The sequence below is a fragment of the Plectropomus leopardus genome, chromosome 14 (assembly GCF_026936395.1).
Source record: "Plectropomus leopardus strain MGB_pleo_1.0 chromosome 14, ASM2693639v1, whole genome shotgun sequence".
Taxonomy (NCBI): Eukaryota; Metazoa; Chordata; class Actinopteri; order Perciformes; family Serranidae; genus Plectropomus; species Plectropomus leopardus.
The window spans coordinates 35,063,888-35,077,661 of NC_142189.1; the positions used below are offsets into that span (position 1 = coordinate 35,063,888).

The 13,774-nt window shown below is 43.5% G+C and overlaps 1 protein-coding gene across 1 annotated transcript; it reads left to right on the top strand.

Moving 5' to 3' along the window:
• The first annotated feature begins 1,412 nt into the window (after nt 1-1,412).
• On the top strand, nt 1,413-4,392 carry LOC148187578 (uncharacterized protein F54H12.2-like). Its single transcript, XM_088087965.1, has 4 exons — nt 1,413-1,524; nt 1,998-3,142; nt 3,258-3,477; nt 4,316-4,392. The coding sequence occupies exons 1-4, from the start codon at nt 1,413-1,415 to the stop codon at nt 4,390-4,392; spliced, it is 1,554 nt and encodes a 517-aa protein (XP_087944091.1).
• Nucleotides 4,393-13,774: the final 9,382 nt, after the last annotated feature.

The following is a 13,774-nucleotide window of genomic DNA, read 5'->3' on the forward strand; positions in this document are numbered from 1 at the left end:
GTGGAGAGATTTAATCGTACCTTAAAAACGAGAATGTGGAGATATTTTACGGCCCACAACACCAGACGTTACCTCGAGGTCTTACCCGACCTGCTGAGCAGCTACAACAACAGTTACCATAAAAGTATAAAAATGACTCCTATGGAGGTGACCTTTGAGAATGCCGTTCAAGCGTTTCATAACCTGTACGGTACAATCTCCTCGCGTCATAAAATAAAGATGAAATTTAAGAAAGGGGATCTGGTCAGAATATCCAAGTTGAGAGGAGTGTTTGATAAAAAATATGAACAGAGTTTTACGGATGAAGTGTTTACAGTGACACGTAGCATTCCACGCACACCTCCTGTATACAAACTCCAAGATTATGACGGGGAACCTATCGAGGGCTCCTTTTATGAACCCGAGCTACAGAAAGTAAAAATGAGAGGAGACAGATTGTTTCACGTGGAGAAAATCTTAAAACGACGCGTTGTCAGAGGCAAAAAACAGTTTTTTGTAAAATGGAAAAATTGGCCGGAGAAGTTCAACAGCTGGGTTAAAGCCTCAGAGGTGGTTGGTATATAAAAAAAAAAAACCTTATACAAAGCTCACGGGATCATTCAGACAAAATCATAATCACAAAAATTATCATGGAGCATACCTCGTCAGAGGGTTTTACGTGACCCTACCTTCCAACGCTAGCAAGGAAATATTTAAAAATAATACCAGTAGTTGTTTCACAGTAGATTTAGCTAAACCTATTGAACTGAGTGGAGAATGGATGGTGGGTCTGTATGAGTTCATTTATCCTCGAACCTGGTACAATTTACCCAAGGACTTGGGCTACGTTGAACTGAACCAAACGATCGACGAACCTCAACCCTTGGTGAGTGTTAAATTCGTTCGAGGAGGAGGGTATTACCAGCGTCCTAAAGATCTCCTGGATCAGTTGGTCCCGGCGGTCAAAAAGTACGACCCCTCCTTCGAAGCTTCTTTCAACAATTTGACCAAATGCCTGGATGTCAAAGGCGAAGGCCGATATAAAATCCGAGCCTATCCCCCTCTGGCTTATATGTTGGGAATAAAAGTCAACGAATGGTGGACTCTATCAGGGCGCTCTAGTCCCTTCCCCTGCGACTTGAACGCCGGCACTTATAGCCTCTTCCTCTACAACGACTGCGTCCAGTTTCAAACGGTCGGTGATAGCTACTCACCCCTGCTGGGTGTAGTGAACGTGAAAGGAGAATTCGGAGACGTGGTCAGTCTCAGGTATAATAAGGTGCATTACCTGCCTGTTTCAAAAAACTACCTCAAAACCATCCACATTGAAATTAAAACGGATCGCAACAAGTACGTGGACTTTGTTTACGGGAAAACGATCGTCAAGCTGCACTTCAAACCCGTTCAGCGTTCTCTGCCGGTTCAATAAAAAGATGGCTACGCTACGCCTCAAAGAGGATCCTCATCGTTTTGTCAGATATTATGAAAGTCAAGCAGGAGGGTCTCTACCCGGTTTTTACGGAGCCCCGGTCATGTACGGGAGAGGTATAGGTTCTATCTTTTCAAAATTGTTTCGTTTCGTATCTCCTCTACTGAAGACGGGTTTTGCCGTGGCAAAACCTCATCTTAAAACAGCCACCACAAACATAGCGGCCGACGCAGTCAAAAGAGTGATGGGAAAACTAACGGAACAGAAAAATCAAAAGGGCTCGGGAGGTATTATGGTCTTATCTCGTAGGACGAAGAAACGCCCGCCGGGCGATAGAGTTTTTTCATCTAAAAAACGAGCAAAACGTAAAAGAGGCAAATCAGTCAAGGGTGATGGTGTTGAGAGAAGGAAGTCTGCTCAGAGCTCCGATATCTTTTAAGAACTTTTTAAGAAGGAAGAAAGAAAAACATGGCTCTTTTACTCCAGAAATCACCCGAGTGCACCCTGGCTGAACTGGATCTATTTTCTGCTCCTATGACACAGTTATCCATAGAGGATAAAAAATATCAAGAATGTCAACCCCTCTCAGCGCTGAGTGACAACTCTCCCATCGAATTCTTCATCCCCGGAGACGGTGATACCTTGCTACATCTCAGAGTGAAAATTACAGAGAAGGATGGAGCCGAGATCCCCGCTGATACGGCCGTAGGACTCATTAATTATCCTCTGAATACGATTTTCAGCCAATGCGATGTTATTCTGGGAGATAGATTGATTTCACAGTCCAGCTCCACACATCCTTACAGAGCCATGATCGAGACTCTGCTCAACTATTCTGAAGATATGTTAAAGAGTCAATTCAGCGCCGGTCTATTTTACAAAGACACTGCGGGTGCTATAGATTCGATAGTCACGTCAAATGGGCCTAATAGAGGTCTTACTCAGAGAGCCGTATTCACGGATCAGTCTAAAGAAGTGGATCTGCTGGGCCCCCTTCACGCCGACATATTTTTCTGCGAGAGACTTTTGCTGAACTCGGTAGATTTGAGAATTAAACTGATACGCAGCAACGATGCCTTCTGTCTGATGGGAACACGCGTCTCAGAGTTTGCCCTGAAGATAACGGCCGCCTCCCTGTTTGTCAAAAAGGTCACAGTTTCTCCGGCCATCAGGTTGGGTCATGAGACAGCCCTGTTGAAAGGAAATGCCCTCTACCCCCTCTCACGCGTTACAGTGAAAACCTACTCCATCCCTGAGAATTCCAGGATCTGTAACCAAGAGAACCTCTTTCTCGGAGCGATCCCCAAATACGTCGTTCTTGGCATGGTTCACCACGACGCCTTCACAGGCAGGAGGGACCTGTCACCATTTAATTTCAAACATTATGATGTGGAGTACCTGGCGCTCTGTCAGGACGGTCGACAGATTCCTGCTAAAGCCTTTCAACCCCAGTTTGATAGAGGGAATTCAGTCAGAGAGTTTTACCACATGTTTACAGCCACGGGGAGACACCTCAAAGATTTACCTCTGAGTATCGATCGCAGGGAATTTAACGAGGGGTATGCTCTGTTTGCTTTCAATCTCGAACCGACCGATGACACAGATGCCCTGTCTCCCGTTTCCAACGGAAATTTGAGGCTGGAGATGAGATTCAGGGTCCCCCTGCCTCAGACCACCACACTCATCGTCTATGCTTGTTACAATTCCATTCTGGAGATCAATGCTAAAAGACAGGTGCTGGTGGATTATTATTAAAATAAAATAAACTGAAATGGATAATCGTCAGCTGGAACATCTTTTGCATCAATTGCTGGGAGATGTATTCTGCGGGGTGTGGGCTTCTGACCAGCTACCCTTACTGAATCCTGAGTTTCGAGCTCCCGCCTACTTCATCGTCAACACTCACCCCTCACACCTGCCTGGAGAACACTGGTTAGCTCTGACTCTGGAACAGGACGGCTCTGCCACCTTTTTTGACTCTTACGGACACCCCCCTGATTTTCCACAATACCCCTCCAGCATCTTGGAGTTTCTGGAAAATCGTTCAGAGAAAATACTGCACCATGACCGTCAGCTTCAACACCCTCTGTCCATCGTTTGCGGGCAGCATTGTGTTTTTTATCTCTGCCATAGGGCCTGCGGATTATCTTATAAAGAAATATTGTCTCTCTATGACGACGACGTCTTAAGAAACGATCGTAAGGTATCTCATTTTGTGAATAATTATCGAAGCTGCCTGGCTCGACGTCAAAGAGGTCTGAATTTTCATCACGGGGCCTGCTCTTTACAAATGTTTAGAGATGTGTGTAAAACGCTTGTAAAACGCATGTAGAACGCATGTAAAAAAAAAAATCAACAATAAACATTTTAACGAAAAACATTTTTTATTTATTTATTCTGCAGAAACGTATACCACTGTGTGTGTGTGTGTGTGTGTGTGTGTGTGTGAAAATAAAACAATAAAAATTTTTTACGTCGTCCATCTGGGGGATAAAATTATTCTTCTCTTTGAACGTAGACGGGGTGTTTTTTCTCCAAATTCCTCTTCATCTTTATCTTCGATCGTTTTGAGACGCCTGTATTGCTCACGTGCAAAACGGTTACTCAGCATAGATAAGGGGATGTTTACTTCAGCCAAGGTATTTAGGAAACTTATCCATCCTTTTGGAGGAGATTGAGGTTTTTTATAAGTCTGCGAGAGGTTTTTGAATAAATCCATGATATGAGAACCTTTTACTACGTTCCCCCTATGAACAAATTCACCCCTCGAGGTCCAGTCCACATCACATTCCGATAATTTCTGCATAATGTACCGTGCATTTTTACGGGAGTGTGGGGGTAGATTTTTTATGACCTCGCTCACCGCATCTCCTGATGATTCCAATATGGGATCCGGTGTCTGGGCAGATGCAGACACAGTCCTGTCAGGCCCGTCAGTCCCGTCAGATGTTTGGACGGATGTGGACGTAGATTCAGGAGGGTGATCAAGCAGGTGTTCATGCTGCAGACGCTGCAGACGCAGAGTAACCCTACGTTCATCATTCTGACCTTGTCTCATAAGAGTGAGATATCTGTGCAGCAAAGCTTCATACCTCTTCAGTTTTTCATAGGAACTTATCCCCTTCTCATTGAGTATCCTTCTCATTCTTTCATCCAAATCATCTTCAGCCGTCTGTCTGATGGAGGAGGAGGATTCTGTTCGGGTGAGCCTGTTCATCTCATGGGGTGAAATGAGAAACATTTTGTTCACCTTGGCCATCTTTTCTTTTCCTTCTATTTTCTCTGAATCAAGCCTCCTAAAAGATTTCCTATAAGAGGTACGGCTGCTGACAGCAGAGGAAAAATAAATCCCCCCGTCTGTTTCTTCAAAACCAGATGTTTGCGTTTTAAACTAGTTTTCTTATCGGCCAGCAGTCTGATGATTTTTTTTTGACGTTTCAGTTTTTTGTATTGAGAAGTAGAGAGGGGAATGTTCCCCTTTAAAAGATTTAAAGCAATCTCACACAACGCCTGGAGAAAGTCGGGGGAGCAGTGGGCTATGATATCTTTACGTTTCTGAGGCGTGGCGTGGTACAAAGCTTTTAGTAAGACGGCGTTCCTTTTTATACGCTGTGACATGATGACCTACTTGGCTTTAGGCAGGTAGACGACGGGCCACTGGTCAGGAAGTAAACCACTCCCCAGTCTGTATCTTTCTGGACAGGATGGTGTGAGATCCAGGATTAAATACCCGTAGGGTTCTTTGGTTGCATCTTCAAAACTTGCCAAGAAAAAGGCTTTTTGTGAAGGAAAAATTTGACGAGCTAGAATATTCATCTGTAATTTGTCTCTGGGGTTTTTAAACAACACCATATAATTGCTGTTTAAACTGATAGTACGGCTGTATTTACCCTGATGAAATACATTCATGAGTCAACATCATGACCGACATATTTTTATGATGTCGGTATTGTGTGAAAATTTTAACCACCTCAGGATGATCAGAGGCTTGAAAAATAACATCGTCCAGGATGACCAGAGTATCTTCAAATTTCTCAAAAGAATCAGGCAGCCCTTCGATGAATTTAATCTTTTTATTCATTTTCTGCAGTTCATCGTACATAGGCTGGAATGAAGTAAAAATCCACACAATTTTCTGAGGTACAGTATTCATCACACGTTCACAGTTTTCCAGTACAGTTTTTACAAAATAACTTTTCCCACAGCCGCTGGGCCCACTATAAGACATGAAAAAGGCACTTTCAGTCTAGGGTCAAATTCAACCTCCTCCATCATGGCATGGTGTGACATTTTTTCTTTTCTTTTTTTCTGTGAAAAAAATAAAAAATAAAAATCTAATAACCAAAAGGCAGAGTCTTCCCGTCAGGGAAGAGACGTCTTTTATCATAAACCACTCGAAACTTTTTCTGAAATGTCGTGTTTTTCAACAGAAACCCTTTTTTATCCCTTCTAATGCTGTGCTGAGGGGTCTCAAGCACCGCCTCCTCCTTCATACCATCCAGGTACCCTTCCACCAACCCCCTCACACTGTCAAAGTTGATCTGTTCACAGCACTCCCTAGTTTGGGTTATACCTTTAATTTTCATTACGACTTTTTTCTCTGTTTTGGTTTGGTAGGCATAACTTTTGGGACCCGCCGCTGCAAATTCCTGAATTGTGTCACCCCCCAACTCGTCCGTCAAATCCCCCAAATAATTACCCAACTCCAGAGGGGTCTCTCCATCTTTCAATGCATAGATCAGACTGTCTGTGTCAGTATATAATACGTTTTGTTGCAACCTTTCTAAATAATCGTACAACTTTAAACGTCCGTAGGCGGTGGTAAATGCAGCTATAAAGATGTTGTTTGACCTACCGGAGGGTACGACGCTGCGTTCGTTATAACTCCACTGAATCAGAGCTACATCAACCTCTTTTTTCGTCTGTAAGACAGACACGTGTCTGAGATCATACTGACCCGAAAATGCATAGTTGAAAAACTGATCGGGGGTTCTGATGAGACTGGTTTGTACCAGATTGGTTCTCTGTGCAAACTTACCCCAGAAGCTGTTAAAACACCGCTTAGACACCTGCCTCTTGGCAGGGTTTACCTGAATTTTTTCAGGATCTAATCGAATGCCTTGACGCTTCTCGTACTCTGCGATGTATTGTTTTTTCTTTGCCTCATCATTCTGTACGTCGGGAGGGTATCCTGAAGCTTCCTGCTTACCTTTTAGAAAGGAGTGTATGTAGTCAACAAAGATGCCGCTGCTACTCTGCTCAAAATGCCACACCTCTGTGATTTTACCCAGCCTGTAACCCAGCTCTAAGGCTTTGTTTAACTCGACGGTCACCCAGACCCCCATCAGAGCTCTGGCCTCTTCATCGTGAGTGCAAGAGCCGCTCTGATAATTGATTTCAGCGCAGGTTCGGCAGAGGGTAAACACTAATTTACCTCGAGATGTTTTATAAGGTAAGACGGGAAAAAAGAGGCCCCGAGGCGGATACACAGTGACGCGTATCAGACCAAAATACTTGCGGGGGTCATCAAAATCCTCGTGGATTATGACGGGGTGATGTAAAGGATAAGAACGGGTGGCATTGACATACGGATAGAGGGAGGTTACATCTACATAATGCACGCTTTCGTCGGGTTGTGTACTGTACCTTAACCTTATGGCTGAAGTTCGACCTCCGTAAAGAGCCGAGCGAGGGGAGAGGGGTTCTGGAGAAACGTAGGTCTTCATGAACGTTTTTACCGCCTCGTTTGATTTTTTCATTTCCGTCCACACGTGCTCCCTCATCACTATTGTACGGACACCGTAAACGTTCCTCAACTCCTGCAATCTCGCCTCACTAGAGGCGTGCAGATCTCCAAAGGGAGCCTCTGTCAGAGGACAGATTTCATCGGGCCTGTAGCACGTGGGGCAGCCGTGAAAAAAGCACCCCTGGAACTCCCAGACCCATTGCTCATTATCTCTCAACGCATAACCGTCTACAAAGTACGGACCGATCTGACGTTCCCCCCGGTTTAAAGCATGATCGATGGAGATTTTTTGAGAACGCGCTACCCACTCCAACCACTGTATGGATGCGTTTGAGTATGTTTTGGATCGACGTCTGTAGTTGTCTGGCGAAGGTACGGCCAGAGTTTTTTCAGGCAGGAAATTGGTGAAAAACACCTTCATACACGCCGAGGCTATGGTAACGCAGCTAAAAGGATCGACACGCGTTTCACTGATAAATTGGTCTCTGAATTTCACGCAACCCTCCCTCAGAATATCAACGTCGTTTTGACAGTAGTACAGAGACTCCTTTTCAAAGTTAAAAACACCTTGAGAGACCTCTCTGTACCAATTGTAAAACTCTTCCTGCTCAGCAGAGGACATGCGTTTTACGTCGTAATCGGAGGGAGGCGGGTAAGGACCCGTGTAGTTTAACCTCTCCTGCGAGCTGAATTTGTGAGGAAAATGACCCTTGGATTTATCCTCAAAACCTAACGCCTTGGGCATAGCTCTGAGACGCATGGTGAGGAAAGACAGAGAGTCGATGAATCTTAACTGGAAATCAGATTCTGTGAAGCTGATAATTTTACTACCTTGCATGATTATAGTGGGAGTCATACCCTCTCCCACCAGGTAACCAAGAATCAAGTAACTGTCAAATCCTTTAGCATTGTGTGCTATAAACGTAGCCTCTCTGTATTTGACCCGCCTGAAATGTTTGACAAACTTTTCAACGCAGTCTAGACCATAGGCGTTCCACTCTTCACCGCCAAGCGATTTTGTACATACCAGATACGGTACATGTACACCTTGCGGGGAGACGTATGTTTCAAAATCGTAGAAGAATATAGCGTCTGTGTATTCTTCTTCAGCCTTCAGAGGTCGCATGTAACACAGGTGCCTGCCTGAGGGAATTTCAGAGTCCTTGAGCTTCCCCCAGCAGGTTCTACATCTATCAGCTTTGCACTTGTGCTGCTCCTCGCGGCGTGAGATGAGATGTTTACAGCCGAGGCATTTGTACATCTGTCGGCACATACTGAGATTAGAATTAGAGAAAGGTCTAGGCTGTTTGTGTTTCAAGTAACAGGCTCGTGTACGACAAGTCCTGTTGCAGTCTGTGCAGAATACAGCGTCAGAATAATGAGTAGCGCAGTCGGGGTTGAGACAGAGATTGCAATGATCGAGACAAAAGTGTTTCTCGTGTGACTTGTAGCCCCTGTGACAGTAACTGCATACGTACGGGACTCCTAAAAGAGCTTTTAGATTTTTTATACCGTAGTAGTGGTTTTGAAACAAGAAAAGATACAAGGGATGAGGTGACTTGGGAAAATCTGTTTCGATCGGTAAAAGAGTTCGATCCTCAGATCGTCGGCAATACACCACAATTTTACGATTCAGTATCTGTTCAAATCTGCCTATGTCACTAAGGGTTACTTCCGTCTGATCGTTCAGGCCTGCCAAACGTTGCAACTCTCTACCGCGTTCGTGGGCTTGACTATCTGTAAAATTGGGATTTGTGAGATGAGCCAAATTGACGGCAAAGCAGAGACGGTCATTTTCATTGTTTACCACATACAGGTGAGATCGTTTCAGGTTTATGATTTCGCTATCTAACAGTTTATGCTGCTTTCATCTAGCACCGCCTCGTGGATTTTGCATTACTTGAACTACTATTTCTAGACGGGAACCTTCGTTAATCTGACCGTTTGATTGTATCAACCTCGCTAACAAGCCTTCAAAAGCCGTCACTATGTTATTATCGTCTTGATCATCGTATTTAATGATAATGTGATCTACATGCGTTTTCACCGATTATCTCTAGCTGTATGATGTCGTTACGTCTAACCTCGGGTCTGACTCTCTCTGCTAGATCTGTAAGGTTTTGCACAACGTCTAAATAAAATTGAGCAAGATCAGGTACATCTCCAAGGGGAGGAATGTTAAAGACGCTTCTTATTTCCAAATTGTTAAAACCCTCGCGACGCGTTACAGTTTCATTCTGATTTTGTAAAGGATTTTGAAACTCTGTCCCTACCAGAGACCCCCCATTCTGATTTTGAGAATCTGACTCTAACAAAGGATCAGACTGCAGCTGCTGCTGCTGCTGCTGCAGCTGTTGTTGTTGCTGTTGCTGTTGCTGTTGAAAAGACTCTGTCTCAACACTTTGACGGGTGTGATGAACGTGATGGAGAGCATCTTCTATAAGTCGGACTGGGTCAGGGATAGAGTTATGTTCATTTGGTTGTTCAACATGTTGTGCAGCTTCACGCAATGCAAACGGAATTATACCTCGCTGTTCAGAGTCACGATTTAATTCATTAATAGCTTCAAGTAACTCTTCAGGAATACTGCTTTGGTCAGAGTCGCGATTTAATTCATTAATAGCTTCAAGTAACGCTTCAGGAATACTGCGTTGGTCAGAGTCGTGATTTAATTCATTAATAGCATCAAATAACGCTTCTGGAATACTGTGCTGGTCAGACATGATTTTTCCCACAGGAAAAAAAAAAGAAGAGAAATGTCACACCTTACGTGTCTTGAGCTATTGTCACTAATGCCTGGATGGTTGCATTATACATATCAACGATTCCTTGAAGGAATAACTGCTTGCGGTCCTTGTTGTGGTCGTTGTTGTTTGCTCTAGACAGTCTCCTTCCCAGTCTCCTTCCCAGTCTCCTTTGATGTTGTTTGATCAACGACAATCTCCGACGACGTCTTCGTACTGCTTCTGTTGTAAAACAGAAAAAAAATAAGAAAATATATATTAATATATATATATATATAAATATATATAGCTAAAAATATTTAAAAGATGACTCATTAAAAAAATCACCTCTGGCTCTTCTATCAGGTTGATGTCCACGCACTGCTAGTTCAGGCTCTGCAATTCTTTCTAAAATTCTTTCTAAAAACAGAGAGAGAGAAAAAAATAAGAAAAAACAAGACATTTTATTGTTAAAACCGCCGTTGTTTAAAACTTCTACTTCTTCTTCTCCTCCAACCCTTAAGGGGCGCTGTATCATGGATGTATTACGGGTCTAGAAACGTCATATCCGGACTTTTAAAAATGACGGCGGTAGGACGAGACGTGATAAGACAAGATCATTTCTTTTATTTAATAGCCTTTTATTTACCTTCACGTTCCTCCGTAGACGGTTCGGGATCCGTGGTTGGTATGAAAGAGGGGGTGCTTGAGGAATGTTTTTCCAGTGTTGAAGCAGACATCGATCGGATGTTTTCCTCGTACGGAGCCGTCGCGGCTTGAGGGATACTTTCACCGGCTGGAGCGACTGGAACCACCGCGGCTTGAGGGATACTTTCACTGGCTGGAGCGGCTGGAACCACCGCGGCTTGAGGGATACTTTCACGGGACAAAGCGGCTGGAACCACCGCGGGTTGAGGGATACTTTCACGGGATAAAGCGGCTGGAACCACCGCGGCTTGAGGGATACTTTCAGCGGCTGGACCGGCTGGAGCCACAGCAGTTTGGAACGTTACGTGAATTCGCTCAGGATTATTTTGTCCGTCTTCAGTGGCGTGAATTTCTCCTCCTGTTTCTTGACGTCTTGCAGGGAGAATGCCTCCCGCTACAGGGACCCTTTCTGCTTCATACGGCCCCTCCTCGGCGTCTGAAATGTCGCTGAAATCTCCAAAATACACGGCCGGGTTCCTGTTTTTGCTCTGATAATAGTTTGCGGAAGATTGGTCCATGGAATCTGTAAGTAAATAGTCTGTCAGTAAGTGTTTTACAAACGTAATGCTTTACTCAAACATACATCGACAAAAAAAAACTACTTCAAAAGTCATGTCAGAATACTTCAATGGCTCTTTAACCGTACTTTTAAAAAATAAATAAATAAATAACGGTTTAAAAAACGTCAAAACATACCGTAGTCCGATTGTGTAAAATTGATGTCAGTAAATTCCTCCGGAGTAACTTGGGAGAAAGAGAGAGAGAAAGCATTAACAGAGTGTCATAAATATCATAAATATCATAATTAACTCTTAAATTTAAAACTTTAAAATGTAAATAGAAATAAATATCATAAATACTTACCGGGGCACGCTGAGGGTTGTCCCGAGCGCACGAGCCGCTGGTGCTGCTGCTGATGATTTGATTGCATAGTTCTCAACAATAGTTACTAATCTCCAACTGTGAACCTCATGCTGTGTGCTTACACATAAACATGAAAAAAGCGGTATTTTGTTTTAAAATGATACCCCACACCTGTTGGAGACACGTCCGCGGTTGTACAAATTTTTGATTTATTTATTTTGCTTAAATGTATACCTCTGTGTGTGTGTGTGTGTGTGTGTGTGTGTGTGTGCGCGCACCCGCGGATGTGCGGATGTGCATGTGTGTGTGTGCGCACATATAGTATGGACCCAATGACCTGTAGTGGACTGTGTCGTGGAATGTAGTGGAATGTAGTGGACTGAAAGGGTGTATGGACATCTGATACGGTAACCTCTCACATAAGATGTTTTACGATCTCCGCACCTGTACCTAAATGTTAAAAAAGAGACCAAGAGTCTACAAACACTTCACGCGCTTACTCGCTTTCATTGGTTACCGTGGGAAAATAGGCGGAAAAAAAAGGGAACGGCCAATGGGAAAAGGGGGCGGGGAAAGGGGAGGGGACATGATGACGTGGCGACATATCATTGGATGACGATTCGTCACACCTGTCAAAATTAGTTTGACATGAAGTGTACCCCTATATCTCTCTATCCTGGTATGGGTCCAAAAACTGAGTGAACTCCATTAGAGTGGTAGGACTCTCCTTTTCCAGCTTTTTTCTGTCTAGTACTCTCCTCGTCTGATGTAACTCGTGTTTGAGATCCTCCATATTTGAGTCATAAGCTTTAGCCAATAACAGAACAGCTTCCTCTCTCAAAAAATTTGGACTTGATGGATTTAGTGCCTGGACACCCAGCATTATTTTACAATTTGTGTTAGAAAATCTTTTTCCTGTTTCTCCAATCATGTTGTTCAGAACTGGATAGTACACAGAGACGCAAAAAGTGTGTTTGCTGTCTGGAGCTACATGCTGGAGTGGATGACAGTATCCTGAAGCACCTTTGTTGTCTGTCTCGGCCTCTTTGGTTGTCTTTGAGTTGTATCAATGTTACTTTGTTGACATAAATCAAGAATTTCACTCCACATTTCCTCAAAAGAGGCTTGACTACGGTACTGGATCAGTGTCTCTTTAAGTGCTTCAATAAGTTCAACAGCCTTAGCATAGTCCACTGTTTTAGATTGGAGCATGTCTGATAAAAATTTGGAGTCACTCAGGACTTTTCTGAACAGAACAAGAGATCCAGCAAAATTCAGGTCAATCTGAGCCAGTATCCCTCTTGCTTCAACAGCTCTTTGTGGATGGTTCTCAGATGCGAGCTCCTCAAGCACCTGTACTATTGCAGGCAACCTGTCCATAACATTGCAACATGCTATGTGCCTACAGGCCCAGCATGTATCACTCAGCTGTTGGAGCTCCCTTGGTGCACCATCAAACATCTCCCGCTGCACTTCCAGCCATTTGTTATGTACATATGACCCAGACATTAATACATACAGTCGTTCCAATAATGAGAAGAAGTTTCCTGCATCTGCCACACTTTTTACAGCGTCTACAATAACTAAGTTCAAGCAGTGTGCACTACAGTGAACATAGAAGGCATGTTTAGCTACTTCTTTTATCTTTGCTTGAACACCTGCATGTGCCCCACGCATCACTGCCGCACCATCATAGCCTTGGCCGACAAGGTTTTCCTTGTACTCCAGCCCATGCTTCTCAAGGAAGCATATAATCTTGTCACTTAAGGCAGCAGCATCCAGGTATTCTGCCACATCAAACTCCAGAAAGCTCTCATGAACCACACCGTTGTAAAAATATCTCAGAACAAATGACATTTGTTCTTTTTTCTGAATATCCTTAGTTTCATCAACAATAACTGAAAACTGCTTGCTCATTTTTACTTCCTGGATAATTTCCTCTTTGACCATTTCAGCCAAGCACTCAAGTATTTCATTCTGTATTGTTTTACTGGTATATTTTGCATTTTTAGCTTGTTGTTCAAGTCTTTTTTTAATGATGGGGTTATGGTTACCCAGCAAGTCTAACATAGACAGAAAAACACCCTTTTTTTCTGAGCTGAGGGACTCCCTGTGACCCCGCTGTGCTATGTTTTCTGTGGCTGTTAGAACTAAAATTTCAGCTAATGTTCTAACGTAGTACTGATTTTCAGCCACCTGCTTTTTCTTTTGCTCATCCATTAGTCCAAACATTGAGGTGTTTTTATCCTGAATTTTCTTGTTCTCTGTCCATGCAAACATTGCATTTACATGTCCTTCAGATCTGGCATGAGAACAGAAACCACT